The 26,836-nt window shown below is 42.2% G+C and overlaps 1 protein-coding gene across 6 annotated transcripts; it reads left to right on the top strand.

Annotated features, from left to right (window-relative positions):
• The first annotated feature begins 282 nt into the window (after window positions 1-282).
• Window positions 283-26,626, top strand: sbno1 (strawberry notch homolog 1). Of its 6 annotated transcripts, none has more exons than XM_080756172.1 (33): window positions 283-968; window positions 5,404-5,517; window positions 5,676-5,774; window positions 6,002-6,217; window positions 6,294-6,453; window positions 6,793-6,893; window positions 7,264-7,360; window positions 8,954-9,114; window positions 10,164-10,297; window positions 10,430-10,520; window positions 10,647-10,808; window positions 11,033-11,168; window positions 11,761-11,866; window positions 11,976-12,129; window positions 12,401-12,583; window positions 12,814-12,911; window positions 13,765-13,910; window positions 14,507-14,707; window positions 15,018-15,194; window positions 15,729-15,898; window positions 16,267-16,398; window positions 16,720-16,855; window positions 17,600-17,712; window positions 17,818-17,889; window positions 17,983-18,082; window positions 18,236-18,310; window positions 18,961-19,107; window positions 19,425-19,519; window positions 19,662-19,748; window positions 21,877-22,014; window positions 22,106-22,182; window positions 22,916-23,109; window positions 23,545-26,626. In XM_080756172.1, the coding sequence occupies exons 2-33, from the start codon at window positions 5,404-5,406 to the stop codon at window positions 23,685-23,687; spliced, it is 4,215 nt and encodes a 1,404-aa protein (XP_080612298.1). In that variant the 5' UTR covers window positions 283-968; the 3' UTR covers window positions 23,688-26,626. The 6 variants fall into 6 exon arrangements, with proteins under 6 accessions (XP_080612298.1, XP_080612300.1, XP_080612295.1 ...); XM_080756174.1 differs by having other exon boundaries at window positions 284-968; window positions 6,315-6,453; XM_080756169.1 differs by having other exon boundaries at window positions 284-968; window positions 7,246-7,360.
• Window positions 26,627-26,836: the final 210 nt, after the last annotated feature.

The following is a 26,836-nucleotide window of genomic DNA, read 5'->3' as shown; positions in this document are numbered from 1 at the left end:
AAAATATAACAGTTGAAAATGGGAACGTATATAGTTGGAGGGGGTACAGCATTTTGTAAACAGAGGGCACAGAGCTGTCTCAATTCGTTATATACATGTTATACACTAGGGTATAAAGATTTATTTTCCCCCCACTATTTTATGGGGAAAGGTTAAACTGGGCACACATGTCTAAGGGAGTTTTAGGACATAATTACTTTTGATGGATTAATTGATTGAATACTTGAACAGGTTGCAGAAAAAAACACACACACATATCCTTTTAGCATTTCAAACCCAATTTATAATCAAATCACTCATAACGACATGCCCAAAATAAAAACGTGGGGACTAGGGACGCCAGCCAGGCCAGGTTCAACTTGTAACTTTTTAGATTTTGGGGACACGTGGGAATTTGGAAAGCGCAAACCCACGCAACCTGCTGGTCACTTTCCCCAACAACAAGAAGAAGCCCCGCATGTCGTCACTTCCTAAAAAGACCTCAATCGGTCACGTGACACCAGATAACTCGCCTCGTCTTATTTTTTTTTAGCTTTTAATCTTCGTCGTTTTTTTTATAACAAACACGCGCGCCGAAATGACATCTCGGTCGCTTTGGTTTCACCGCGGAGGCGATCGGCCGGTGCTCGGCGGAGGAGAGCCGCTGTGGTCGCCGTTCTTCTTCGGGACGATGGAGATGGTGATCGGGACGTGAAGTGAAAAGGGTAGCAGCGCGAGCGGCCAAGGCAGCAACAACACAAGGCAAGGCAGCGAGCGAGCTCCGGGGTTCAGGCTGCGTGCGTCACGTGACCGGCATGCGGCTTTAGCGTTTGATAAAAAACATGGCGTGCTGGTGCTGGTAGTCTGTCTCGACTCTGGAGCGACTCGCGAGCAGCAGAACAACAAACACCATCACACACACACACACACACACACACACACACACACACACTGTCTGGGACCCACAGCGGTCGCGGTGTACCTGGCAAGTGAGTTCACTATATGTATTTTAATTGATATTCTGTTTGTTGTTATTTAATCTAAAGTACATTTTACGTATTTTAGTAATTGTACGTATCTCGACACATTTTTAATTCATTTAATCGGGACTGTCTGGCTGCGAGCGAGCCGAGGACACACACGGCTCCAGGCTTCGCTTTCGTAATCTCGCGTAGCCACATGCCCCAGATTCATACGTCGTCCGTGCGACGGTGTCGCGCGGCGAACGATGTGCAGATCTGCAAGCTCACGGCACGGTGCGTTTCGCGGACGTCCGCCACTTGTAGATTCGCTGTTTTCCCGCCGCAGCACGACGGAGACAGAAACGAGCGACATCTCTGCTTCTCTAGGGCTAGGCTGTGGGTCCTTGTGGGGGAACCTAAACCTATCTTTCCCCCGGTGCGGATACGGAACTGGCTCGTGTGCGTGCATGTCTCTGTACGGGTTTAAATGACCGGATGCGGTAGGGGGGCTCCAGACCGGATCCCAGCATCAGAGCAGGGAATATAGAATGCAGTGTTGCCATGTCTGCTTATTATAAGCGACGTTGGGCTGTTTCTTGTGTTGCTGATTTGGGCATGTTTCCTAAATATTGTTTAAACCAGTGGTTCTAAAATCAGTGATGCAAATAAGGATGCAATCATGTCACCCTCCCGGGGTCCTGGGATGCAAATCATGCAATACTGTACTCAGTACTGTACTCTAACGTCGTCGTTGAAGTAAGACTCAAAAGAATGTCCCGGGGCTGGGACCAGTAGTGTCGCTCAAAATCCTGAGGCCCCCTGGGCCCCTGCAAGCATCCGGATGGGGCCTTTTCACCACAGTGTAGCCAGAAGACTAACCATCTTCTCTGCGATTTGGAAAATTGCATTGCTTCCGTGAATCCAGATGTAAACATTGAAGCACATGTGGACCTCCCACAGACGGCAACACCGGACAGGGCACAAGCAGATATACGTGACAAGTGGTGGCAAGATGCCGTGAGCGGTAGGAGTCTCTTCCTGGTTTTTAAAGCTCTACCCACGCTGCAATTTACAGCGTCTGCAAAGCGTTTCCGTTTTTCTGGCCGACGCTGCAAGTTGCAGTGTGGGTGGTGCTTCATTTCCATCCACCAGCTGTTTAAAAACCAAGAAGAGACTCCTGCCACTCACAGCCGTCGGCCACCCCTTGTCGCGTATATCTGCTTGTAGTTCTGTAGGCTGCTGCAGTTCATTGGAGGGATGTGTCTCCATTGAAGACAGGAAATCAAGCAGTGAAGTGCTGAAGGCACGCTGTGTCGCTGCCCAAGTTATGTCACTCATGCGACTTCTCTAGCCAGAACCCAATGGTACGTAAGGTTTCTGACAGTTGGATAACTTTACTTCCCAAAGGGTCCGGTCCCAGCTATATAGCGTATAATGGGAGACAGACGAACATACTGTTGTCAACGTCATTTCTGCGATTTCTTCGTGCCGGTCCAATGGCCCAAAAGAAGCATATAAGAGCTATAGGATACAACGGAAACCGCTGCAAACTTTCCTTTGCCTCAGAAGCCGTTAAGTATTTTTAATCTGTGTTTGACCGATTGCCAGCTCTGAAATGCTCTCTTCCTTCCTTGACTTCCTTATTGACATCCCATTGTGCTGGCTAGCTAGTGGCTATAGCTAAGACAGAGCAGATCAGAGGCAGGAACGTAGGGACGCAAAGCTAGCCAACCCCGCAGCTGAAGGCGGTACAATGGGATGTCAATAAACAAGGAACGAAGAGAGGAATCAGAGCTACCAATCGGTCAAACACAGATTAAAAATACTTAACGGCTTCTGCGGCAAAGGAAAATTCTCAGCGGTTTCCGTTGTATCCTATAGCTCTTATATGCTTAGTTTGAAATGTGATCAGAATCACTCAAACGCTGCAGAGACGACGTTTCCGATGGTATTTATGTTGGCACAGTTGGTAGTGTTGTCGCCTCACAACTAGAAGGTCCTGGGTTCGATTCCCGCTGTGGGCACTGGCGGCGTGTTCCCTCCTCCGCGTCATCAATGCCCATACCCGAGGCAGGGGTTGGTGATGGGGCCTTTCTGTGTGGAGTTTGCATGTTCTCCCCGTGTCCCCTAGGGTAGATACCCTCACAAAAACATGCCGTAATCCTGGTCCTGGGCGCCTGATGGAGGGGAAAGGAACTGGTCGGAATAACGTGTCCCTTCCACGCGCTACGTCCGGCCGGGGAAATTCGCCTCTGTCAGGTGAAAAGAAGCAGCTTGGACTCCTCATGCATAGAAGGAGGCATGAGGTCAGTCCGCTGCCCCCCCAGGTTGGCAGAGGAAGTGTAGCGCCCAGGATTACATTATATAATTGGCACTGGGTGAAAAAGAAAACTGGGTTATAAAATCGTGGGATAAAAAAATATTTAATAGAATGAGCTGACCCAGGGGGTCCCGAGAGGGGCTAGCGAGTAGCGACTCATCCATGTCTCTCGCTGTCACTTAAGTGACTACTGGCCAAATACAGCTTTCGCACGCTCGCAAGGAATCTCGGTAAAATTGTGCCTTCAATTTTGAGAAGCTGGAAGAGGCTTTTTTATGTCTGCTTGTACCCACAGCAATGTCACTCCCTGGGCTGATCTCAAATGTAAAATGGGTGGCCAACCAATATCTATTGCAGAGTTTGCACCCAAATTAATGTCATTAACACCCCCCCCCCCCCCCAACTGAAAATATTCTGTGCCAGCCTGCTTGCCAGGGCAGGGACCCCCATACAAGATCAGATTTTATTGTTAAAATGTTTTAAAAAATATTCATTTATTTTTCTTTCTCCATTTATTTATTGATTGAAAATAGCAGATGCATGCATTATCTTTGCTTCTTTTGGTCTTGTTTTCATATTCTTGCTTATTTCTCTCACGGCATCTGGCAACACTGACCAGTGCCTTTTTCTGGTGACGCGAGGTTACATTATCATCTCCTTCTCTAGCATTTAGCATTAGCTTTAGCAATGAGCTAAGCTATCCTCCGCGCTGTTAAACCACACACACAGTGAGTGTATAAGCGTGTGACCGTCAACAATATCAAAACAATGCGGCGATAATTAGCCAAGCTAGCATGCCCTAATGGTTGTAGCTAAACGTTATGATTTGGAATTCTAAACAGGCGACAATATAAAGCTCCAGTGAGAACTTGGGTTTAATGAGAACTGTGGGTTTAATGAGAACTGTTTAAACCGTCGTTAACTTTAACTATTGGTAAGTTTCACTCTTGAGCTGATAGGAGCGTTTTAATTTAGCATTTAGCTTTAGCCAAGTGAACCTACATTACAACCAGCATGTCAATTAAATTAACACACGGACGAACGATGAACGGGCGACGTGTTTTTTATGAGGGGAAGTGTTGCTAGTGGTTCCAAGTCTAAAACCCACGTTTGTTGTTATTGTGACATGGCAGTTTGTGGATGAGCACATATCAAGGTGGACAGCTCAATCATTATAAGCATGAATTTATTTATTATAAACCTCGTCATTGGTGGCGCTAGCCGAACACAGCAGCACATCAACAAACGCATCGCAGCACGTCGTGAGCTTGCAAATCTTCTTGTTTTCGGTGTCGTGGTGGTCGCGATTTACCGGGTCGTGTCATTGGTGTATGGATGGTTGGTTATGTATCATGTTATGGCTCATCGGTGCTGCGTTGGTTACCTTTTCAACGATGGCAATGATTTAAATAATTATTATGTTGGGTTATGATGTAATAATAACTGGTGGGAAACGACTTGAGACACACACACACACACACACGGAGCAGGAAGTTGTTCAGTGCAAACACGTGCCCGCCTGCCCTGCCGCCTGGGTCTGTCTAGGTCACTTTGATGCTGGACTGGTGACACATCCCTCCCAGTCCCAGCCAGGATAATTGAACGTTATTATAACACTTTATTGTAGCGACCTTTAAACTTGTGTAAATACAAAGTAGTTGTGTAGAGCCAACTATTAATAACATCTAGGTATCTAGGCGACCATTCATTTGGAGAGCTGGTGTCTTTGAGCATCATGTAAAACAAACGTTTAGCTTGCCTTTATAGCTGTTTACTCTTCACTTTATCTGTGATTTTCTTGACATTTCTTCCAACTTCTTTATTATTTAGCCTTGTATTGTTCATTTGCGCCAAGTTGTGTTTACAATGAATTTGAGAGACTGATTCGGTCGTTTGTTCCCACATGTGACACCCGTATAGCTGGACATGCATCTACTGACTTCAGCTTTAATACGGTTTGACCAGGTCAAGATTGTAATACTCTTGTATTATTGCAATCACTGTAGTTTAACTTTGTTTAATCATCAAGCTGTTGGGAGGATGGCTAGTTGGTGTTTATCACATTCCCATTGATGTTGTCACTATAAAATGTACAGTATAGTGAGGTTGGTAGTGATAATCATACATATTTTTCTTTTGCAGATGGATCCAGGACAGGATTTACTTCTGACTGCGTTAAGTGAAAGCGGCATTTGCCCCAACGATGTATTCGACATTGAATCTCAGGATGTTGCACAAACCCCCTCAGCCCAGCAAGTATGATGCCTGTATTTGGAGCTCATAGTCACACACTCTCAAATGTCTGTAATTACATAGAAAATGAAGTGTTAATGTGACTATCACTTGTGGCCCCATGTTGAGTTAGCAGAACTTTTATGGCGTGTTTAACAATGTTTTTTATTGTCTGCCCCTAGTCTATCTCCATCAGTGCCCTGGGTGCTGGTTTGGGGACTGAGGCATTGGGAGCTGTCAGGACTGAGACTGCGGCTCCACACCCCATAGTTACTATCAGGGTATGTTAACCACTTAAACTATGTATAATACGTTGTATGTCAGTAGTGAAAATAGCCCATCTACAAGCTTGCATTTTGATGCGTTGTGAGCTTGTAGATCAGATTTTTTTCGCCTATTAATCACATGCCGAGTAATAGGGACGCTAGTGTTTCATGTGATTAACAATGGATTTGAGCCGTTTTTCTATTTTAATTCTTTCCCTTTTTATGTGTTCCCATAATAACAGCACAAACCTCAGCCATCTACAACCACATTTGTCTTAAATCAGTTGAATCAGTTACCTTCGCTAGGAACCGTGGTGACAAAACAATCATCCAACCCCATAAAACACACCATCACTGTGACCAAGGTGGTGCACGTGAACGCTTCGGCTCTACGGGGTTCGTCGTCGGCCTCCGCTGCCTCCATGAATCCTTCGGTATCCACAGCTGGCACAGATCAGGTAAGTTTACTAAGCTTATTTCGGAAACTAAAAAATACGGAAATATTGCAAGTGGCCTTTGGTTACACTCCATTAGCGAATGTTCTTCTCTTCTCAGATCCAGCTGAAGGACCTCCTTAGGATGAGAAATCTGAAGAGCACCGGTCTAAAGGGCAACAGTCTGATGGAACTCATGAAGCTCAAGCCCCCACCTGACATCGCTCAGCCAGTAGCTACTGCGACAGCCACAGGCCATAGTGAGTTAAACGGACACAGCTATAACATCTCTGGAGGAATTTGTTCTCTCAAATACATTTAGCAGCCGACTATTAAGTATAAGTGGGCGATATTCATTGTGTTTAGCCAAGCCACGAAAAGCAAAAGAATCCTTCACTTAGAGCAAAAATGTAATGCAATTACAACTTTTCGCTTGCTCGGATCTTCATCAGGTAACTAACTATGTATAATTGTATATACCTGTTGGGGCTCTATGGTCAACTTAATCACATGACTCCAGAAATCACGTGTACCAGAGTTTGTGAAGCTAAGCAACAGCTTAGCATTTCTAAGACCTGTATGCTCTCTTGGACTTTCAGTGGAAATGAACAATGGTATAAAGAAGGAAGTCTCGAGTAAAGATTCTCCTCGCATCTGGGTAAATGATGACATGAAACCACAGAGCTTTTCACCTAGCCTGGTAAGTCTGGAATGCTATCATTTAAGTGTGTGTGTGTGTGTGGTCAATGACATGCCTGCACATAATTGATATAGATAAATGGACTCATGTCAGACTTTCATTTGTGTAATCATGTCTTTGTTTACTTTATTTAGAGTGTGTTTGTAACATATATGGGTGTGTGTGTATGTATGTGTGTGTATATATATATATATATATATATATATATAAACAATAAAGATGCAACATGTATTGTGCAACATGAAATGTAATATGAAATAATTGCAATTAAAGTATTAAAAAATGTAGAGATGCCAGGTGGAAAGTTGGTTAACAGTTTCTAACCAGTCGGTCGATTTGAAATGCTACAAAGCACTCGTTTTTCTCACAGAAACTCCCAGGGATGAAAGAGGAAGATGAGCCTGAGGAGGAAGAGGAAGAGGAGTTGGGTGTTGCAGAAACGTATGCAGAGTACATGCCAATGAAACGTGAGTCAACTTATAGAAACGGATACAGAGTACATGCCAAAATTGCCAATGAAACGTGAGTCAACTTAGAACTTGGTTGAAAAATGTTATTACTGTTCAGTGATGCAGCTATATTCACGAATAGTTCTGTTTGGGATGTGACGACAACTTGCCCATTACAACAACACTGGCTTTTAATTTAAGTCATTTATACTTGGTATAATGGTGTTGCTCAGGGAGGATGGTCAATCTACAAGCTCGGCTTGCAACAACATTGTGAATGCTTTGCCCATAATGCCATACCCAAAAATTGTGAAGCCATGTTTTAATTGGTAGCATATTTCAGCATTTTTACTTGTTACCTGCGCAAGCAGAGCGTGCAAGTACTGCGATCGGCTGGGTATGACGGTGTTGTCCACCGGCCAAATAAAATTGGGCGAATAAGGGACCATCATTCTTGATGACTTAAGTTTTGTCGGTATGTACGGATGTCGGTAACGGTTAATTTGCCAGCCGGGTAGCCGATGGCATTATCCGGTTAATTAACGGTTGTTGATTTTCTTTTTTTTAATAGGCTACCCCAAATGTAATATGCATGTATAGGCTACATAATTAAAGTTGGTAGATGAATGGTACATATAAATATACATTTATTTATGCTCCTTTTTTAAAAGACAAACAAAAGCAACATTTAACAATATAAATAAATTGTTGTAGGCTTAATCATCAATAAACGCATCTGCATGCATGCATCTGCGCGTCTAGTACAGAGGTCCGCCGATTTTAGTCCAAAACATAAATATGTCCAGTCTAGATCTGAGCAGCCTATACCTATAAAGCCACTGGACGCATGGGCTAAGCCTTTTTTATTATTATTATTAAGGAAGATCAGCATGCATGTCACCGTGTTCTGTTTGTTGACTTTTCGCTGACGAGAAGCAATTTTAGGCATGTGTGCAACATGACAACTGTTTTAAAGTATTGTACAGTGACAACTACAGTCTCTGTAATGTTTATGTTGTACTATTACTAAAAACGATCTAAAATAAAGGGATTTAAGATCCGAACACGCATTTATTATTATGCAAATTAACCGTAAAGCTTATAAGCATACTTATCAGCGGCTAGCCGGTTACCCGTCGACATCCCTAGTATGTATGTATTTGTCGGTAAGAATGGTGGTCCCTTATTGGCTGTTTATGGTGACGTAACTAAGGTACGTTTCAAGGTTGGTATAAGGTCACCAACGGGTCTAAAAGATTTAGCAAGTTGGCAACTCGACAGAGTACATTTCTAGTATTAACATTCTGTTCACCACATGAGCTTGTAGATCTCCTATTTTTGATGCTCACATCTAAGGATAACTCTGGCGTAATTAATCTTAATCATGTAAGAATTGCAGCACACAGTGATTGACCCATTGCAGTGGTTCTCGACTCAGGACCAGGGGCCATTTGAGTATCTCAAACGTGATCGGCCGATAAGGCCCACCCATCTGACCACATAACCCGGCAGTCATTGTTAAGTGGTCAGATAGGTGATCACTTAAGTGTTTTGCCAATTATTTGGGAGCCCACTTGGCAATATCCTGATCTTTTGACCTGGTTCATCCAGTAAAGATTGGCCAGCGGCATCCTGATCCTGTGGTGGAGACCAGCTCCTTGTCCAGTGTCAACCCACCCGACGTGTGGTACAGACTTTCTATCCCTGAAGAAACCATGGACCGAGGTTGGCTGTCTGCTTTGCAGCTGGAAGCCATCACATATGCCGCTCAGGTAAAATACTATTTATGCCAGGCGTGTGAACGTTTGCTGTCCTTCAGCCATAGGACTTCATTACCATCTAGGGTTAGGGTTACCATCTTTCAAAATATAAGCGCTAGAGTGCCAGCAGATATGGCAGATATTACTCTGAAAAGCCCTGCCTTCTGTTCCACCCCAAAAACCGGGAGATATAATGTTCCATTCTTACAGTGCGCTGGTCATGCTGAAGTCTCTCTAGAAGCGTTAATATTCCAAACGAGAGGTATGCTGAAGTCAGAAATAAAGACGGAACATTGCCTATCTGGTCAAAACCATTCTTTCTGACCCGTAAACAAGGAAGTGAACGGCAGCGCGCATGTGCGAAACAGCAAGGAGTATGGTGCAGAAGGAGAGGCCAACAAAAACAATCTATTTTAATGTTTTGTTTTATATCAATAAAAAAGCCCTAAAGACCTACATTATATATCCAAGGCCACCTGCAGTTTGATTAGAAAAGACGTGTACACGTCCAAAATTGTTAAGAGTGGCAACTGGCAGCTTGCCATAATTAAGTCATACTTAAGTACCTGAGGATTCAACTTATTTCTGTTTGTAACCATTACTTTTACTATATATAGTAAGATAATTACAATCCTTTTCCAAGTATCTTATATCATAACATGACCAAGTATCCTTGCCCAACCTTAATGACTGGCACGTGGCTATTATTTCCATCTCGAAACCCAATAACGTTAGAAAATGCATTTTCAAATTGTGTTTAGTTAGACAACCAACAGTCAGACACCCTTTTCAAACTCTAACCTAACATCACAGGAAGCCACGGGTGATTTCTAACCCGCAGCACAGATTAGTTTTAACCCGCCATGCATGTCGGGAGTCACATGTGATTTTGAACCCACAGCACGGGTGATTTTTAACCCGCAGACTGTAGGACTGTTTGTATGTCTCACCAACGTATGCACCCGGGCTTTGCAAATCTTTATTTTGCAGTCAATCTTCATCCCCTTTATATCATTCAGTCACCAAAGCTAAAAACTCTTGCCCTTGTCTGTCCATGGCAGCAACACGAGACATTCCTCCCTAACGGCGACCGAGCTGCCTATCTGATCGGTGACGGAGCAGGTGTTGGCAAAGGAAGGACCATTGCTGGGATCATCCACGAGAATTATCTTTTAGGACGGAAGAGATCGCTTTGGTAAGAACAGCCTTTCTTTACAGTAGACAATGAGTGAAACTTGTCTTTGTACCTATGCACTATGAAATGTGGAATGATTACCCCCTACTTCAGTTGACATTTGTATCCTTTCTGTTTGACTTGTTTATACAGGTTTAGCGTTTCAAACGACTTGAAATATGATGCTGAAAGGGATCTACGGGATATAGGAGCGAAGAATATTCAGGTTAATTCGCTAAACAAGGTAATATAATCTAGTTGAATAAACTGCTTTAAAAAAAAAGAATATATGATCTAGTTGAATAAACACATGTTTCTGCCTTAAAAATGATAATTGACATTTAATTTACCCATCTTGTTCATTGTATAGTTTAAGTATGTTAAGATCTCCTCCAAACACAACGGGAGTGTGAAGAAAGGAGTGATCTTCGCCACCTACTCGTCACTGATAGGAGAGAGCCAGTCTGGGGGGAAATACAAAACGAGGTTTCAACAGCTGCTCCACTGGTGTGGAGAGGACTTTGATGGAGTCGTATCCTTTCAAAAAACAATTAGCCACTTAAGCCCTATTTTCTTTTCTTTGTCCATTGATTGTCCATTTAAATAGTTTGAATTGGTTATGTCACTATCCTTTCTGTCTGTTAGTTGTACATAGATGAATGGATTTTTGCGCTTCGTAACAGAATTGAGAAGAACACCCATAGTTATTTCTCTCCATAAATGTTGATGGTTTTTCTTTAACCCGTCGTCTTTAAGATCGTCTATGACGAGTGTCACAAAGCCAAAAACGTTTGTCCAATTGGATCGTCTAAACCTACCAAGACTGGACTTGCAGTGCTGGAGCTGCAAAACAAACTTCCCAAGGCACGGGTTGTGTATGCTAGTGCTACAGGTTAGTAAGTCATTGTAAAATTATAGTAGTGCTGTGCGTTTTTATGGCGTGGCTCTGTGGGAGACTAGCTTTCTGTGAGCTCATTTTGTGTCTGAGCTAATCTTGCGCACCGCTGGACCAATCAGCCCCAGATGTCGTGTGCACACTGCCAGTAGGCCACAAAAAAAATCATGTTTTTAGCCAGGTCTAACCTGGCTCTACTGTCTATGTTGAAACTAGTGTGGGCCTAGTGGACACTTCTTCATGATTGGCTGCCTCTAGCGCCACTAAGCTGATAAAACCCATAGTCTGAACGCTGCAACATGAAGCCGTATCCTCGTCTAAGCCAATGGGAGATAAAACCCATTAGTCTTTTTACTGCACCTGGCAGTTATGACGTGAATCATTCTTGTTTAAGTTACGTTTTTGTAATGGAAGTCATTGCATTTGATCTACTCTTTCAACTTGGGGAAAGATGTCCTGAGGTAGAGGGCTGAGAAGAGGCATGACAGTAGCTGGATTTAAACTTTTTCTTGGTTGCAAGTCTTCACAACTTGCAACTCACTGGCTCAGTGGCTCTACCACAAACTTTCTCTTTTATTTCTCTATCCAGGTGCCTCTGAACCTCGAAACATGGCCTACATGAATCGACTGGGCATCTGGGGAGAAGGAACCCCCTTTAGAGAATTCAGCAACTTCATCCAAGCCGTTGAGCGCAGGTGTGTGTGTACAATGAAATGGGTTGGGACACATTCCTCTAATGTATTGAAAAGGTGATTGTTGTTATGGTGAAAGCATTCTGATATATTTTGTCTGACCGTTTCTTAGGGGTGTCGGTGCCATGGAGATTGTTGCCATGGATATGAAGCTGAGGGGGATGTACATTGCAAGGCAGTTGAGTTTTACAGGTGTGACCTTCAAAATCGAGGAGGTTCCTCTGACTCAGCAATACATCAAGATGTACAACAAGTCTGTACGCCTGGTAAGAACGTGCTAACTGCTTAAGCCCTATACGCTTTGTCGTACGTCAAATAGCCGATCTACAAGTTCACAACGTGTCACATTGTGATGGGTTGTAAACGTGTATTTTCACTATTCTTGAAAAATAATGAATTTGAATTGAATAATTTTATATGGTTAATTTGCTTGTGAAAGTATTTATATTGGTTAATAAGCTTGTGGAAGTACTTTTATTTCCCTTATTTGCAGCTAGTGTATTGACTTGTCGTGTTTTTGTTTTTATTCCTTTTCAGTGGGTGAGCGCGCGAGAGAAGTTTCAGCAGGCTGCCAATCTGATGGACGCAGAGCAGCGCATGAAAAAGTCAATGTGGGGCCAGTTCTGGTCGGCTCACCAGAGGTTCTTCAAATACCTCTGCATTGCCTCTAAGGTTCGCAGAGTCGTCCAGCTGGCAAGAGAGGAAGTTCAAAATGGAAAGGTGAGCTTTGTCCTGGAAATAATCAGATTTTCTCTTCAATCACTGCCTGGACATCCTCTCCTGTATGGAGTGCTGTCTTTTCTATTCATAATCACTGCCCAAAATAGGGAAGGCACGGTTTAGTTAAGTTATTAGACTAAGATCACGGTAAATCTAAAATGTGGGTTCATTAGCATCTGCTTTCCATGATGACAGTGAATAATTAAATGTTTTTTTGTTTGTTTTTTCAGTGTGTGGTCATTGGTCTCCAGTCGACGGGAGAGGCACGGACACTTGAGGCCCTGGAAGAAGGCGGTGGAGAGCTCAACGACTTTGTTTCCACAGCAAAGTAAGGAGCTCTACATTAACACAATCATTCCCGGGATTACTTCAAAATAGGAGCTCTGGGCTGCCGGAAAGACATGGCCGCATTTACTCTGAACCCCCCCCCCCGCCGCTATATCGCTAGAAGCTCCAAAAAGCGTCCATATTTTGATCGAGAGGCGGATGAGGAGCAGAAATGAAGCGCTAGTATATCCATCAGATCAAAACCACGGAGAGCGCCCTGGATTAGGAGAGACGAGGCATTATTTTTCTTTCTGCTGCGCTAACAGCAAGTCAACGGGAAGCTAATATGACTGTAGTGAGCAAAGTACGGTGGCCGTACGGTGGTCCGACTGATTAAAAAAAAAAAAGGAAACAATTCAGAATATTCTTCTCTCGCATCATTGAGGATGTGCTAGGACGTGTACACACGTCCAATGCATCCCTCGATTGGATTCCCTATGATGTTTCCAGACGTCCTACGGATGTAATGTGTTAAAACGACTAAAGGTCTTAGGCCTGTCGTAATCGTCTACCGGTAATCACAATTATTTCAGATCTAAAAAAAATCTAAAATAGCAGAAATAGCAGATCTACATGCTTAAAACACATTTTTGGGAAAGAAAAATATATGAAATGTCTCTGCGATTTCTTTGTATATTTTAGTTATTTGTCATACCTGTGCTGTGCAATTTGTGATTACGAAGCCTAAAAGTTGTTGCCAAGTACAATGCAAAAAACACTAAAATCATTCATCTCAATTATTTGTGTGACAAACAGACGATTAATTGTCAACTTAAACTTGTAATCATGACAGTCCTATCTGTAAAGTGGCAAGTGTAGTGGTACACTAAACACCCATTCTTTCTTTTTTTAAGAGGTGTGCTGCAGTCTTTGGTTGAGAAGCATTTCCCAGCTCCTGACAGACAGAAGCTCTTCAGTCTGCTGGGTATTGACCTCTCTGTAAAGAAGACCCCTTCGCCCAGCGAAACTGCAGCTCAACAGAAGGGCAATAAAAGGAAAGGTACTGTCGGCGGTGACTTCTGTTACACATAATTTTTATTATTTTTTTGCCAACGAACTTATAACATTTTGTACTAGCCCATTTGTCAAATCATTCCAGATCAAAGCATCTACCGGTATACGTATATATATTTCTCCACCACCATCTTTATTCAATTAAACCTAAATTGTACATTGTCGTACGATGGTGTTGTGTGGCCCATTTACAAACTGGCAATGCATTGCATCACGTGTTGTGAGCTTGTACTGGCAGCCCTGCCATATGTTTGCCTGTAGTGCCATGCCCAAAATCGGAATGACAGGGTTTAAGTGGTTGGAGAATTTGAAAAATCTCGTTTAAAATATATATAAGTTTGTCCTCAAGTCGATGTATTATTTTTTCTTTCTTTAAAAAAAAAATGTTTTTCATTCCTAATATGGTCTTCTTTTCCATACAGTTTGTAAGTTTCTCATTTGCCACCAACTTAATACTCCTTAAGTTGTTAAGTTTAGTTATAGAGTGCAATTATGATGAAGAAAGAAACCTGCAAACCTTTCAGAGGGCTTTTGGGACTTTTCTTCTATGCAATGTTTATTAATCTCTCCTCACTACTCCAGGTCCAGAAGTTAAGAAGCAGGTGACCAAGAAGCCTCGCAGGCACGGAGGCCTGTCTGGAAGCAGCTCGGACAGCCAGTCCGAGTCGGACAAAGAGTCTGATAAAGACGGAGAGAGCGACGACAGCTTCAAGTCCGCCAGCTCGGTAGAGGACGACGACTTCAATCCCTTCAGAGACGAGTCCACCGACGATGAGGAAGATGGTTAGTCACTTAACCTCTTAAAACCCATGCAGGATCCATATTCTGAGGGAAAACCTTCGCCGGAAAATGGCAGATCTAAAAGTACAACCTTAAAACGCACCCAAAAGCTTGTAGATCTACTATTTCCCTGCGAAGACACTAGATGCATAGGGCTTTAACAATTACACATTTACACAAATAATTGCGATTAACGCTTTAATTGCGTTTTTCTTATATTTTTAACGTTAACCAATTGTGAAAAGAACTTTAATACTAATATATCACATTTATTACTGTGACTGTCACATTTTATTTTGTCCATTGTGCTTAGATCCATGGCTCATCAGAAAAGAACCAAAGAAACGGAAAAAGAAGCAGAAGAGCAAGACGAGACGGAAGAGCATCGATCCAGACTCCATTCAAAGTGCCTTGCTAGCGTCTGGACTGGGCTCAACCAGACCTGCTTTCACTGCCTCCGCCCTCATCCCCCCAAGCACACCCGCCATAGGTCAGAATTGGATTGATTGAATACTTTATTAGGCAAGAATGTAAACGGTACAGAGTATGAGAGTACAGTCAAACACTTAGTCTAAAAGGATATCTCCTTGCGGTCTTGTTTCCATTCCAGTCCTGGGTATTCAATTCAAAATCATGACATGAAAACTAACAACAATATTCAAAAAAAGGAAGGGGGTTTATGAAGTCGAGTTACAAACCCCTATGAACATTGATTCATCCCATGTACAACCATGATTGTAAGCTGTTTAGTTACACCTCGATGCTTGTTTGAATTTAGAGTACACTAGACAATAAGCCCCAATGCATTTTGCAATGACTTCCTCTGTCACTGTTGTCACAAGTGATCAGTTACTCATATAACCCAGATTTTCAATCGAAGCGTTCCGCGTGCCGTGCAGTCTGAATGCTTCCAGAGGGCAGTGCTTTCCAAATGACCAGAGAAATGGAGCACCCGGGGTGTGCTCTGACACAGAGCGTGTTATTTACAAATGTGACCAATTTTTCTTTTTTGTTTGTCGATTAGTAAAAGCAGAGAGTCAGGACTCTTGCCTGACGAGCCAGGATGCCGTGGAGGACGCCCAGCTAATGAAGAAAGATCTCCTAGAAAGGCTTGAGAAGCTAGCCCAGGATTTGCCTCCCAACACTCTGGACGAGCTCATCGATGAACTGGGAGGACCAGAAAATGTGGCAGAGGTAAGTACTAATATCTGGTCACCACTCTGTGGCCAATCTTCATATTTCCTTGCTGTCGGGCAAGTGAATGGCCTACTTCTTCATAGTGTTGTCGATTTACAAGCTCTCAACGTGTCACAATATAACGCCTTGACTTATAGCATATCTACAAGCTATAGATATGCTATTGAGAAACAATTCTGTCTGTGGGATTTTATCAAATATAACCAATAAAGTATTGGCAAGAGCTTGTAACTAAATTGTGTATCCATTGGAACACAGGTTATTTATTTTAATATTTTAAACAAATGTTTCTGCCCAACTGCAACGAGGATTTGGCCACTACAGAGACTCAATGTTGCTAAGTGGTCATTTGCTCTGTGTTTCAGATGACTGGTCGTAAGGGCCGCGTGGTCAGCAACGACGATGGAAGCATCTCCTACGAGTCGCGCTCTGAGCTGGATGTGCCTGTGGAAATCCTCAATCTGACAGAGAAGCAACGATTCATGGACGGAGAGAAGGTTAATATTTAATATAGGAGTAGAAAGGGTAAAACGAAGACATGAACCACTTGTATGTAGTTCGTTGTGTGATGAATAGTGAATATAGCCAATTTACAAGCTCAACGCTTTGTCATGCGTGTCTTGAGCTTGTACAGTTGCTTTTTGTTTTTAATTTGGAATTTGTTAATTTTTGCCTATAATGACGCTGTCCAAAATGGGGACACCAGGGTGAAGTGGTTGAGTCATTTGGTGACTCACTGACTGAAGAAGAATGATAAATGATAAATTGTAGTGGCAATGTTTTGAGGAGGAACAAATGTCTTTCTTTCTTTCACCCAGAACATAGCAATCATCTCGGAGGCGGCCAGCTCGGGTATATCCTTGCAGGCTGACCGCAGAGTCAAGAACCAGCGGCGGAGAGTCCACATGACTCTGGAACTTCCTTGGAGTGCAGACAGAGCCATTCAACAGTTTGGTCAGTAGACCTTTTCTCTAACCACTCGACTATAGCAAATTGTGTGGTCTTTCTAGGCTAGGGCTGCAACAATCGAGTGTTTACTAGTTGTTCAATTAATCAAATATTCGAGCAGCGGGTTTAAAAATGTGTATATATTTTTTTATTTCAAGTAATCGATTAATGACGAGCCCTTTTTTATATACCGTAAAGATTTTGAATATATCTGAGCTTGAAGATCTGCTATTTTCACTAATCTTTTAAATTGTTTGCATATGACATGCCAAAATAGGGATCTATTATTTATCTATTAATTAATATTAACTAAATTATCTGTTTTTGTATTCAATTTAATTGATTAGTTCAATGAATGTTGCAGTCCTAATGATATGATACATATGATATAGTACTTTATTGTCAGTTCACACTGAAATTTGTCTTGCGACACAGCAGCCAAGTATGCAGAAACACATATACAAACACAAAGAACAAGACAATTTACATACATAAAGACATGAGCAATATCCACTGCTTAGATTATCCTGTGGCTACTACATCTACTGATTAAGCCTCAAGGTCGACTGGTAGACAAAGGACCTCTTTAGTCTGACCTTATTGTATGCTGGTACACCATATCTCCTTCCTGAGGGTAGCAACCTATATTCTCCATACAACACATGCTTAGTATTAGAGGTGATATTCCTTGCTAATGGTCCCAGTATGTATGTTGGCCTGTCTAACATGATGTTGTTTCTGTTCTCTCAGGGAGGACACACAGGTCAAACCAGGTCACTGCTCCTGAATACATCTTCCTCATATCAGAGCTGGCAGGAGAGCAGAGATTTGCATCCATTGTTGCAAAACGACTAGAAAGCCTGGTAATATATTGGATATCTATAATATATTGGGACGAAAAAGAATGTCTGAAGCTTTGTATTTGAACTAAATGCAAATTATTGATAGTATTTTGCCCTTTGTAACAGGGTGCTCTTACCCATGGCGACAGAAGAGCTACAGAAACGAGAGACCTCAGCAGATTCAATTTCGATAACAAAGTACGCAATTTGAAGCATAAATGTCTCTGTTCATTTTCACCTTGAGATGAATAATGTTTTGATTGTGTGGTGACTGACCATCTCTTACCACAGTATGGCAGAAATGCGCTGGAAATTGTCATGAAGTCCATCGTAAAACTTGATACTCCGTTAGTGCCTCCACCATCAGAATTTGAAGGGGATTTTTTCAAAGGTATTTGTCTCAATATTTTCAGACATATAACATGTTGCTTACAGTGTTAGATGCACTACAAAGATATTGGTAAAATTATTGTTTTGTGACTACTAGATGGATGGTTTATGATGTTCAACTCATAAGATTTTGTCTTTTTTGTTTTGTTTATAGAAATCCAAATTGGATTAATTGGAGTGGGTCTCATAAATGTGGAGGATAAATCAGGAGTCCTGTCTGTGGACAAAGGTAATAAACTTTCTTTACAAATGAAAGTTACATTGTGCAATAATTTGATTGTCACAAGGCCTAAAATGATGAGCATTGATTGAACAGAAAACTTGTGCTCTCTGCATTTGTATAAAGTAATGACCAGTTAATTCCTGTTGTGTGCGTGTGTGTGTGTATATAAAGTGATTTTAATTTGACCAGTTTTTGAGTGGTGCAACCTGACTCCTACAACCAGCAATGTCCGTGTACATCCTATGTACCCATGTGGTACTAGGGTATGTACCCATGTGGTCATGAGCACCAGTATATGACTATAGGGTACCAGTAGGGGGCGGCAGAAACAGGGAGTGATAGTGCTGCAATGTTGCCTGCTAATGAGGGAGAGAGAGAGAGGGGGGGGGGGGGGTGCACCACTCAGTTCACACGGGTGTAATTTCTTTGATGGAAGCATGTGGAGCCATGAGAGAGCTGGCTTTATTATTGATCGTACTTATCGTAGGGGCCACAAAATGGCCACTTCAACCCTATCAATACTTTATGATGCTATACTTCCTTTCCCTAGACGCTAGGGTTGAGTGGTTATGCTCAACCCCCTGGGAGGGTGGGGGGGGGGAAACAATGTGAGAACATTGCTTTGAATGAGTTTGTGTGCATTCTTGCTCTTCCAGACTACAACAACATCGGGAAGTTCCTGAACCGTATCCTGGGCATGGAGGTCCAGCAACAGAATTCCTTGTTCCAGTACTTCTCTGACACGCTGGCAGCCGTTATTCAGGAGGCCAAGAGGAACGGCAGATATGACATGGGCATTCTAGGTGAGATCAGTTGATTGTTAATTCAAAACTGTTGCAACGGGAGGGTATGCGTGTGACATTATCATACCCTGAAGTTATGCAGGACCGCCTACTGAGTTGCCACTCTCTATATATATGTGTGTGTGTGTGTGTGTGTGTGTGTGTGTGTGTGTGTGTGTGTGTGTGTATGCGTATGCAAGACTAATAGTTAACTTAATTAAACCATCCATTAATTTTTTAATCTGTAATGGTGGTGATGTGAGCTTGTAGGTGACATTTTCACAATTAAATGTTTGCTTATATTGACATGGATGGACAACTTCCTTGTCTTGTACTAGATCTGGGATCGGGTGATGAGAAGGTACAAAAGGTGGATTGCAAAAGATTCCTAACACCAGGCTATACCACAGCAGGACACGTTGAGCTCTACACTGTATGTCATTTCATATACGTCTGAAATCTGCAGAATGTTGCCCTTTTATTCGTTTTTTGCTTAGGAGAAAATATCTGCAATGAATTGAATGCTTTGAAACAATCTCTGCGTTGATTTTTAATACCCTTAACTGTTTTATCAGGTAAGTGTGGAAAGGGGAATGTCGTGGGAAGAAGCCACCCATGCCTGGGCAGAACAGAGTGGATCAGATGATGGATTTTATATACAGGTACACTCACTGTTCTTTCGTGTACATGTACAGTTCATTTGTTAACCAGCTCACTGGCATTGGGTTGGAGTGTCCATGATGATTGCCCATGGATCAATTCCTCGGTGGGGTCAAGTCAAAGACTACAAACATTGGACCCGGTGCCTCCCTGATAGGAACCTAGTATCAACATTTTGATATGGGGCAAGTCCCTGTGGCATACGGGTACTAACGTCATGTCCAGGGGGGTGTGCTTGTACAGTATATCATGGCTGAGGGAAGCACTTGTACATCAAGCCTCGCCTCAAGCTACATAAGCAGGAGGCTGGTTCCACTTCCCAAGAGCACTTACTAACGGTTGATTTCATATAGGATTTTTTATTTGGTTTTTATTTGTGATGTTTTCTCCAGGTCTAGAGTGTTTTCAGGTGGGGTCAGTCTTTTGCGTAAACCTTGTATGGGTTCATCATGGTTATTGGATAAGCCATTAAAATGCAAAGCACTGGGCAGTATGTTTCAGGTGTGGTCTGTTTTGCATACTAAAAGCTTCCATTGATTGAAACCTTTATTTCAGGGGAATCCATTGAGACCAAGATCTCTTTTTCAATGGTGCCCTGTGTACAAGAAGGAACATTTATAACAATGATTTTACAAAGATACAAAACACAAAAAACAACCATATATTACACTTAGCAGGTGCATACCAAGGCCTTCCGAGTTCCAATACAAGGTCGGCTAAAAATAGCAAAATAAACAAGGACATAACTTAAACTTTTCTTGACATTCATTCCATATACATGGAGCGCATACACCCTGAAGGCAGTATCTCCCAGCTTAGTATTGGTTTCAGACACCTTCAGCATATACTTACCTTGAGATCTGGTACCATGACTTGATGTATTTGGAATTAGGATCTAGCAATTTTGTCAAATACAATCATTATGTAAGAATAATTGGTTTGTCATGGAAGAACCATTCAAAAACAATTGGTACAGATCATTTGGCAGTAGTACCAGTGGTAAATGGGGGCGGGGAAGTGGACTGTATTGTGGAATATGGGTGGTTTGTGTGTGTGGGGGGAAATGCACATTGCTGTTGCTGTCGCTTTGGTTATATATTTTATAGTGGGCTATAAAGTAATATATTATACAATAATTTTAGTTGAAGACAACACAACTGAGTCAGAGAATGAAAAAGTGTAGGTTGGAGAAGGAATCAACACTAAAAATGAGGTTCTGCCTCTACATTGACACTATTCATATGGGAGTGGGATGACCGTGTCAATTTCTGGGAAATGCAACAAGTCTCCCCTCATAAATGAAGAGCAGGTTTGCTTCCTCTGGCTGCCTCCTTGGCTGTTGGTGCTCGGCTACAGTCAATATCAAAATGATAAAAGATTCTAAAGAACTTTAGCTCAGATTCACATTTTTCATTTGGCTACATTGGGCTGCTAATGCGTTGTTGGCATGTAGCTATGATTAAAGGGGAATACCACTCATTTTCAACATACAACTATGTCTGTTTCTCTCTATATACCTTAGAGTTGTGTGGATATAAGAAAAAGACACACTCTTCTGTCTATGTTGCCTTGAACTGGATAATGGATTGTTGGGATCATGTGATCAGTGACATACGGAAGGTGTACTCTTAGGCCCGCCCTCTAGTCTGCCTCATTCATCAGAATGGGGAATCTCACTTCCAGCTGAAGCAGCAGGACTTGAACTTCAAGTCATGTTGTTTATAATGGCCTATATGGTTGTTTATAATGGCCTATATGGTTGTATATCACATTTCACAAGTCATGGATAATGGAAATCAATTGGCTGAAAAAGTCGCATGGTTTCAGCTGGAAGTGAGATTCACCATTTCCGTGAATGACGCAGCCTATTGGGCAAGATAAAGAGTATTTAATAAGGTGTGGTGTATATAAATGTAATTGAAAATGAGTCGGATTCCCCTTAAGACTGAAATATTGACCAGATAACACTGTCATCAGTGTGACGTTATGTTATGGACCACAGGAGCAACACAGTGCAGATAGACATACATATCACTGAATGTAAATGTACAACAGTCTCTTGCACGTCTCAAAGGTCTTTAACTTTAGCAGGAATGTAAACGTTACACCAAATCAAACGTGTGTTTTTAGGTGAGGAACAACAAGAAGACAGCCATACTGGTGAAGGAGGTGAACACCAAGAAGAGGTTGTTCCTGGTGCATCGGCCCAACACGGGCAAACAACTCAAACTGGAGGCATACGCAGACATCAAGAAGAAGTGTAAAAAGGTAATACAAATGTCAAGTGTTGACATCATAAATGTGTGCTGGGTTAAACTTTTTATATGAGGTGATTATTTAAACTTTGATCCTTTCTTAGGTCTTGTCAGATGATGCAAAGCAACACTGGATGGACCAGTACAAGTCCTCTGCAACGATCTGCTCTCATGCATATTGGTATGTACTCACAGAAGTCTTTATTTTATGAGCAGAAAAGCACTTTGGACATCATGGTTGGAGTGCTCCCACGAAAGCCTTTAGTGATGCCAGCAACTTTTGAACCTATGAAGTTGTATCAACAATTGCTTTGTTCGAACACAGTCACCTGCATTAATCGCACACACACATTGCCTAGCTGAAGCTAGTTGTGGTAAGGATTAAAAAAAATACCATTAACATTTTTGTTGACAAATCCATTTAGTCCAGCAGTGGAATGCTTTGGATTTCATTTTTCCCCCCTTTAGTTACCAAGGGTAGTAGCTGATCGCAAGTGCTCATTTTCAGCAACGCCCTGCACAAAGAAACACACAGACAGACAGACACGCACATTAAAACCTGGGAGCTGACCAGTACAGTACTGTTGGCCACTAAGCAGCTCCACTGGAGCAGTTGGGGGTTCAGTGCCTTGCTCAAGGGCACTTCAGCGGTGCTGGGTGAGTGATGACCAATCACTTCCTGACCCAGATTTTTCCTGCCCGTCCGGAGAATCGAACCGGCAACCTTTCGTCAACAAGGGTGCTCCTCTAACCCTTTTACCGTAGAAATGCATGGCAGGAAAGTGTCATGGCCCCTTATGTCAGTCACTTAACATAAATGTCTGTGCTTGTACTATGTATCTGTGTGGTTAACATACAACAGGGATAAAATGAAGCATTCCTGTGCCCCCTCCCCCCCCCCCCCCCCCCCCCAGGCGAGGACACTGTAAGAAGGCGTCGATGGGTCTACACTGCGACATTGGTCTTCGGTGTCGGACGTACTTCGTCCTGTGTGGCTCAGTGCTCAGCGTGTGGACCAAAGTAGAGGGCGTGCTCGCGTCGGTCAGCGGAACCAATGTGAAGATGCAGATTGTTCGCCTTCGATCAGAAGACGGACAGAGGATAGTTGGTAAGTTAAAGGCCAGACATTTTGAAATATTTAAATAATAAATAAATTACATTCTTTAGCTGTGCTGGTTCCTCAATGTCATGGTATAAGACTATAGACAGATTTGAACGTATAGTATTAAGTTTAAAAATGTTTTCCTCAACAATGTTTGGTATTTTGGATATATTGTGATGAGGCATAAGTGTTGTCTTTTACTGGTCTTAAGCCTTATTTTATTTACATAAAGAAATATAAAGTGGAAATATCTAATTTACAAACTCATTGTGAGCTTGTAGATTGGCTATTTTCACAGTTCAAAAGTACTGTACCACATATCGTACTGCGACAATATGATTACAACATTGATATTTGCCCAGCCCTAATTTCAATGCATCATATCCAATGACAGGAAAATCATGTCAGTAATTGCTTATTCTTTTTACTTTACTTTAACAGGCTTGATCATTCCAGCAAACTGTGTGTCGCCGTTGAGCAACATCCTGTCAACATCAGACCAGTGCCAGCAGCTTGCAGTACAGGAGCAACAGAAATGGCAGCAACTTCACCCCCAAAGTCTCAGTCACGTGCACGATACATAGCATACCACTCATTCACCCCAGGTTCACGTCCTACCCTGAAGGAACTGCAAGTCTCCCATTTTGTGCATTTTAAGCTCATGTCCCTACTACCCCTTGTTGCGCGGCTCTTCAAGCTCTCAACATATTGTGCGCTTGTAGATCTGCTATTTTTGGTGTACGACACCTGCTCGCAACAAAGTGTAACTAGCTTTATTCTGCCCTCCACCCCAACTTTTTTTTCTCCTCTCTTCTTTAATGGTCAGAAGGGGCCATGCTAAGCTGTGGCATTCATAAATGTAAAAGCAGTGGCTGGCAAGTACAGGAAAGTTTTATCCCCAGAGACAGTTTTCACCTTGAATTTTGATCGTTTAAGTTTGTTTCTCCTCTGATATTCAGAGTGAAAGATTTGATAAAAGATGAAAAAAGACAATTTGGTCGATTTTGTTTGTCGAGGTGGCAGTGTGCAAGGGCTGTGGGAACACACGGTATCCAAGAAGATGGTGTATTGGTCGAGGTTTTCCCTCTTAACCACTGTTTCTCTAAGTGGTGTGTAATAACCCTGTCTGTGTCTGATGAATCTCAGAGTCGCAACCCGTTCTAACTGTGTCAAGACCAAAGGTAGTTGAAACCATAGTACATGATGTGGATACCGCATTCGCCGCTGCTGTTCACAGGAGCTATGCGGCAACACAGCTTCTGTATTGGCAGGGGCAAGCCGTGCCAATATTTATGCATGTAAGCATGTGGTCTCTCCACAATTAAATTAATTGCAACTGGCTGAATTCCCATCTGGTTGATTTAATGAAAGCTGTCGGTTTTCATACCAAAATACATTTTGTACATGGTAACTCGGGCAAGTTGCCCTGCTAATATGTTGCCCACATTGATGTACAATCTCGTGGCCAATGCGGCATCTGTGTGTATTCCGTCTATGGTTAAAACGGAGAAAGACCACAACATCCACAGAACCACATTTGGTCAATGTGAACCTGAGACAGGTTCACATTGACCAAATGTGGTACTTCCCAAAATGGGCAATGCAACTTTTGAGTTTTTCCATGTCCTGTAACCTGTCACAACCAGAAATGATATTTAAAAGTTTATTATGAAAGCACAGACTTTTGCACTCAACTAATTCCTTCTCATTCTTTCCATGTCACTGGTTTGGGCATATTCTTTAAACCCCTAGCTCGATTTGTTCAAGTGGTGATCAAGGAGTTGGTTGTATAATGCTGTGTAATTCATATTTACAGTCGTCATAAGAAATGACTACGCATCATTGGGCTCAGTAATGCTTCATCTTGGACTGGTCTTGGTTTGTTTCCACTTGATCTTGACCCAGTTCAGAACTGGTATGTATGTATGTTGTACATATTTTGAGTTGGACTTTGTCACATTTAGTGTGGTCTAGACGAACAGTCCTTGACAGCCTGGTTAGTGCCACAGAACATTGCCAACCTTTAAGCTATAATGCATACTCCTACAGAGGAAAACCTTCACCCACTCCAGTCACTGACAGAAGTATTATGAGAATAAAGAGGAAACCTGACAATACGTGTGTCAAGAAATGAGACCCTTGCCAGAGATCAAGACGAGACCGTGACATGCTTGGACCAAGATTGATATTTTTGGTGTTGACAGAGCAAGACCAATCTGAAGCACTGCCCTGAGATTTCTTTAGTGATCTCAAAGTCTTCTCTTCTGAAGATTGAAATATATTTTCTATTTTTCTTTGTTCTTGTTTGTGATAACAGGACAGTGCTCAGGGGTTAACACTCTTGGAAAATTAAGAAACAAAAAGCAAGAGGCATTACAAAAAAGTCTCGTATGACCATAACAGTTCTTTCCACTTCTGTTCTGACGAACACATCACCTGTGTTTTTATTTTGTCCAGTTAAGTTTACATCTTGCATCCTCCGTTAATGTTATCAGCTCTCTATAAAACTGCTTTGTTGAGCCACACAAGATGACTATAATCAGACTGGATAGCTTTAGTTCACCAAAGTGTTGAATGATCTTGCCTCCTTGTTTTTCTACTGGATTGTAGAGCTGCACTGCAAAGGACGGGCCAACATCTGGCGACGTCTGCGAGCTGCCTAAATGGAATGGGAGTATTGTAGAAATATGCCCCGACACATCGAATCTGTGTATTCAAGACTTTGCTCTTTTCTTTGAGGTGTGCATATCCTCTTCCCTTCTCATCCATTAAGATGGAATATGAATGGGCTGCAGGGACTTGTCTTTGTGTGTCACCAAATTATGAGAATTTTGTACACTCTAAAGTAATTTTAATTCAGAAATGCAGTACTGCTAGAGTTGAACATTAAGAGTTGAGTGGCAAATATTTCTGGAACATTCTACCATTTGCATTTTATTGAATCGTAATGAGTCTGATTTATACTTGGTTGGACGTGGGTGGCGCACACCCAAAATGGCAGCTCAAGCTGCAAGCAATACAAGCTGAAAATCGCTGATCTAGAAGCTCACAACGCACTGAGATTGTAGATCAGCTATGTTAAGGTGTGCGACACCCGTGCTTACCTAAGAATAGCTCTGGCATAATGTATACATGTGATGACCCTCCCCTAATGTTTGTTTTGTTCTACTTGTATTACGTTTTCTATGTACAGGAGGTTCATGGGCAGTGCTGCAGGGTCACCACTGCATCGCTGCACTATCACATTAAACAAATCTTTTCAACTGGAATGTCCACCATATACATTTGCCAGTGTCTGACGTCTTTGTTTTGACAAGTGACATGTTATGTACATGGGCTGCTGACTTTCTAAAAAGCTTTGAGTGCTGTACACAATGTACACAACGGGCAGTTTTGATTAGAAGTTAAAACACTTGAACAACTTTTACCATTGCACGAGTTGCACTACTGAGTTGTACAAAAATAAATCTGCATTACACGATTTGAATGCGTGCAATGATCAATAAAGCTTGATATACTTGTATCATATGATTACTGTGTTTGCTTTAATACAGCACTACATCATGGTGCGAATAGAATGGTACAGCAATGGATCCCATCATTTACAAAGCTTAAACATGGGTGAAACTAGATGTAAAAGTTGATAGAAGACCAACATCAGTATGACTTTCCTCAATCATTGACAATGTCTACTTCATTTCTATTCCTCAACTTGATGGGCCCTCTTTGTATC

This window comes from Protomyctophum bolini, assembly GCF_963924005.1.
Source record: "Protomyctophum bolini genome assembly, chromosome: 22".
Taxonomy (NCBI): domain Eukaryota; kingdom Metazoa; phylum Chordata; class Actinopteri; order Myctophiformes; family Myctophidae; genus Protomyctophum; species Protomyctophum bolini.
The sequence above is the reverse complement of the archived record's forward strand: the minus strand, read 5'-3'. Positions and strand labels throughout refer to the sequence as shown.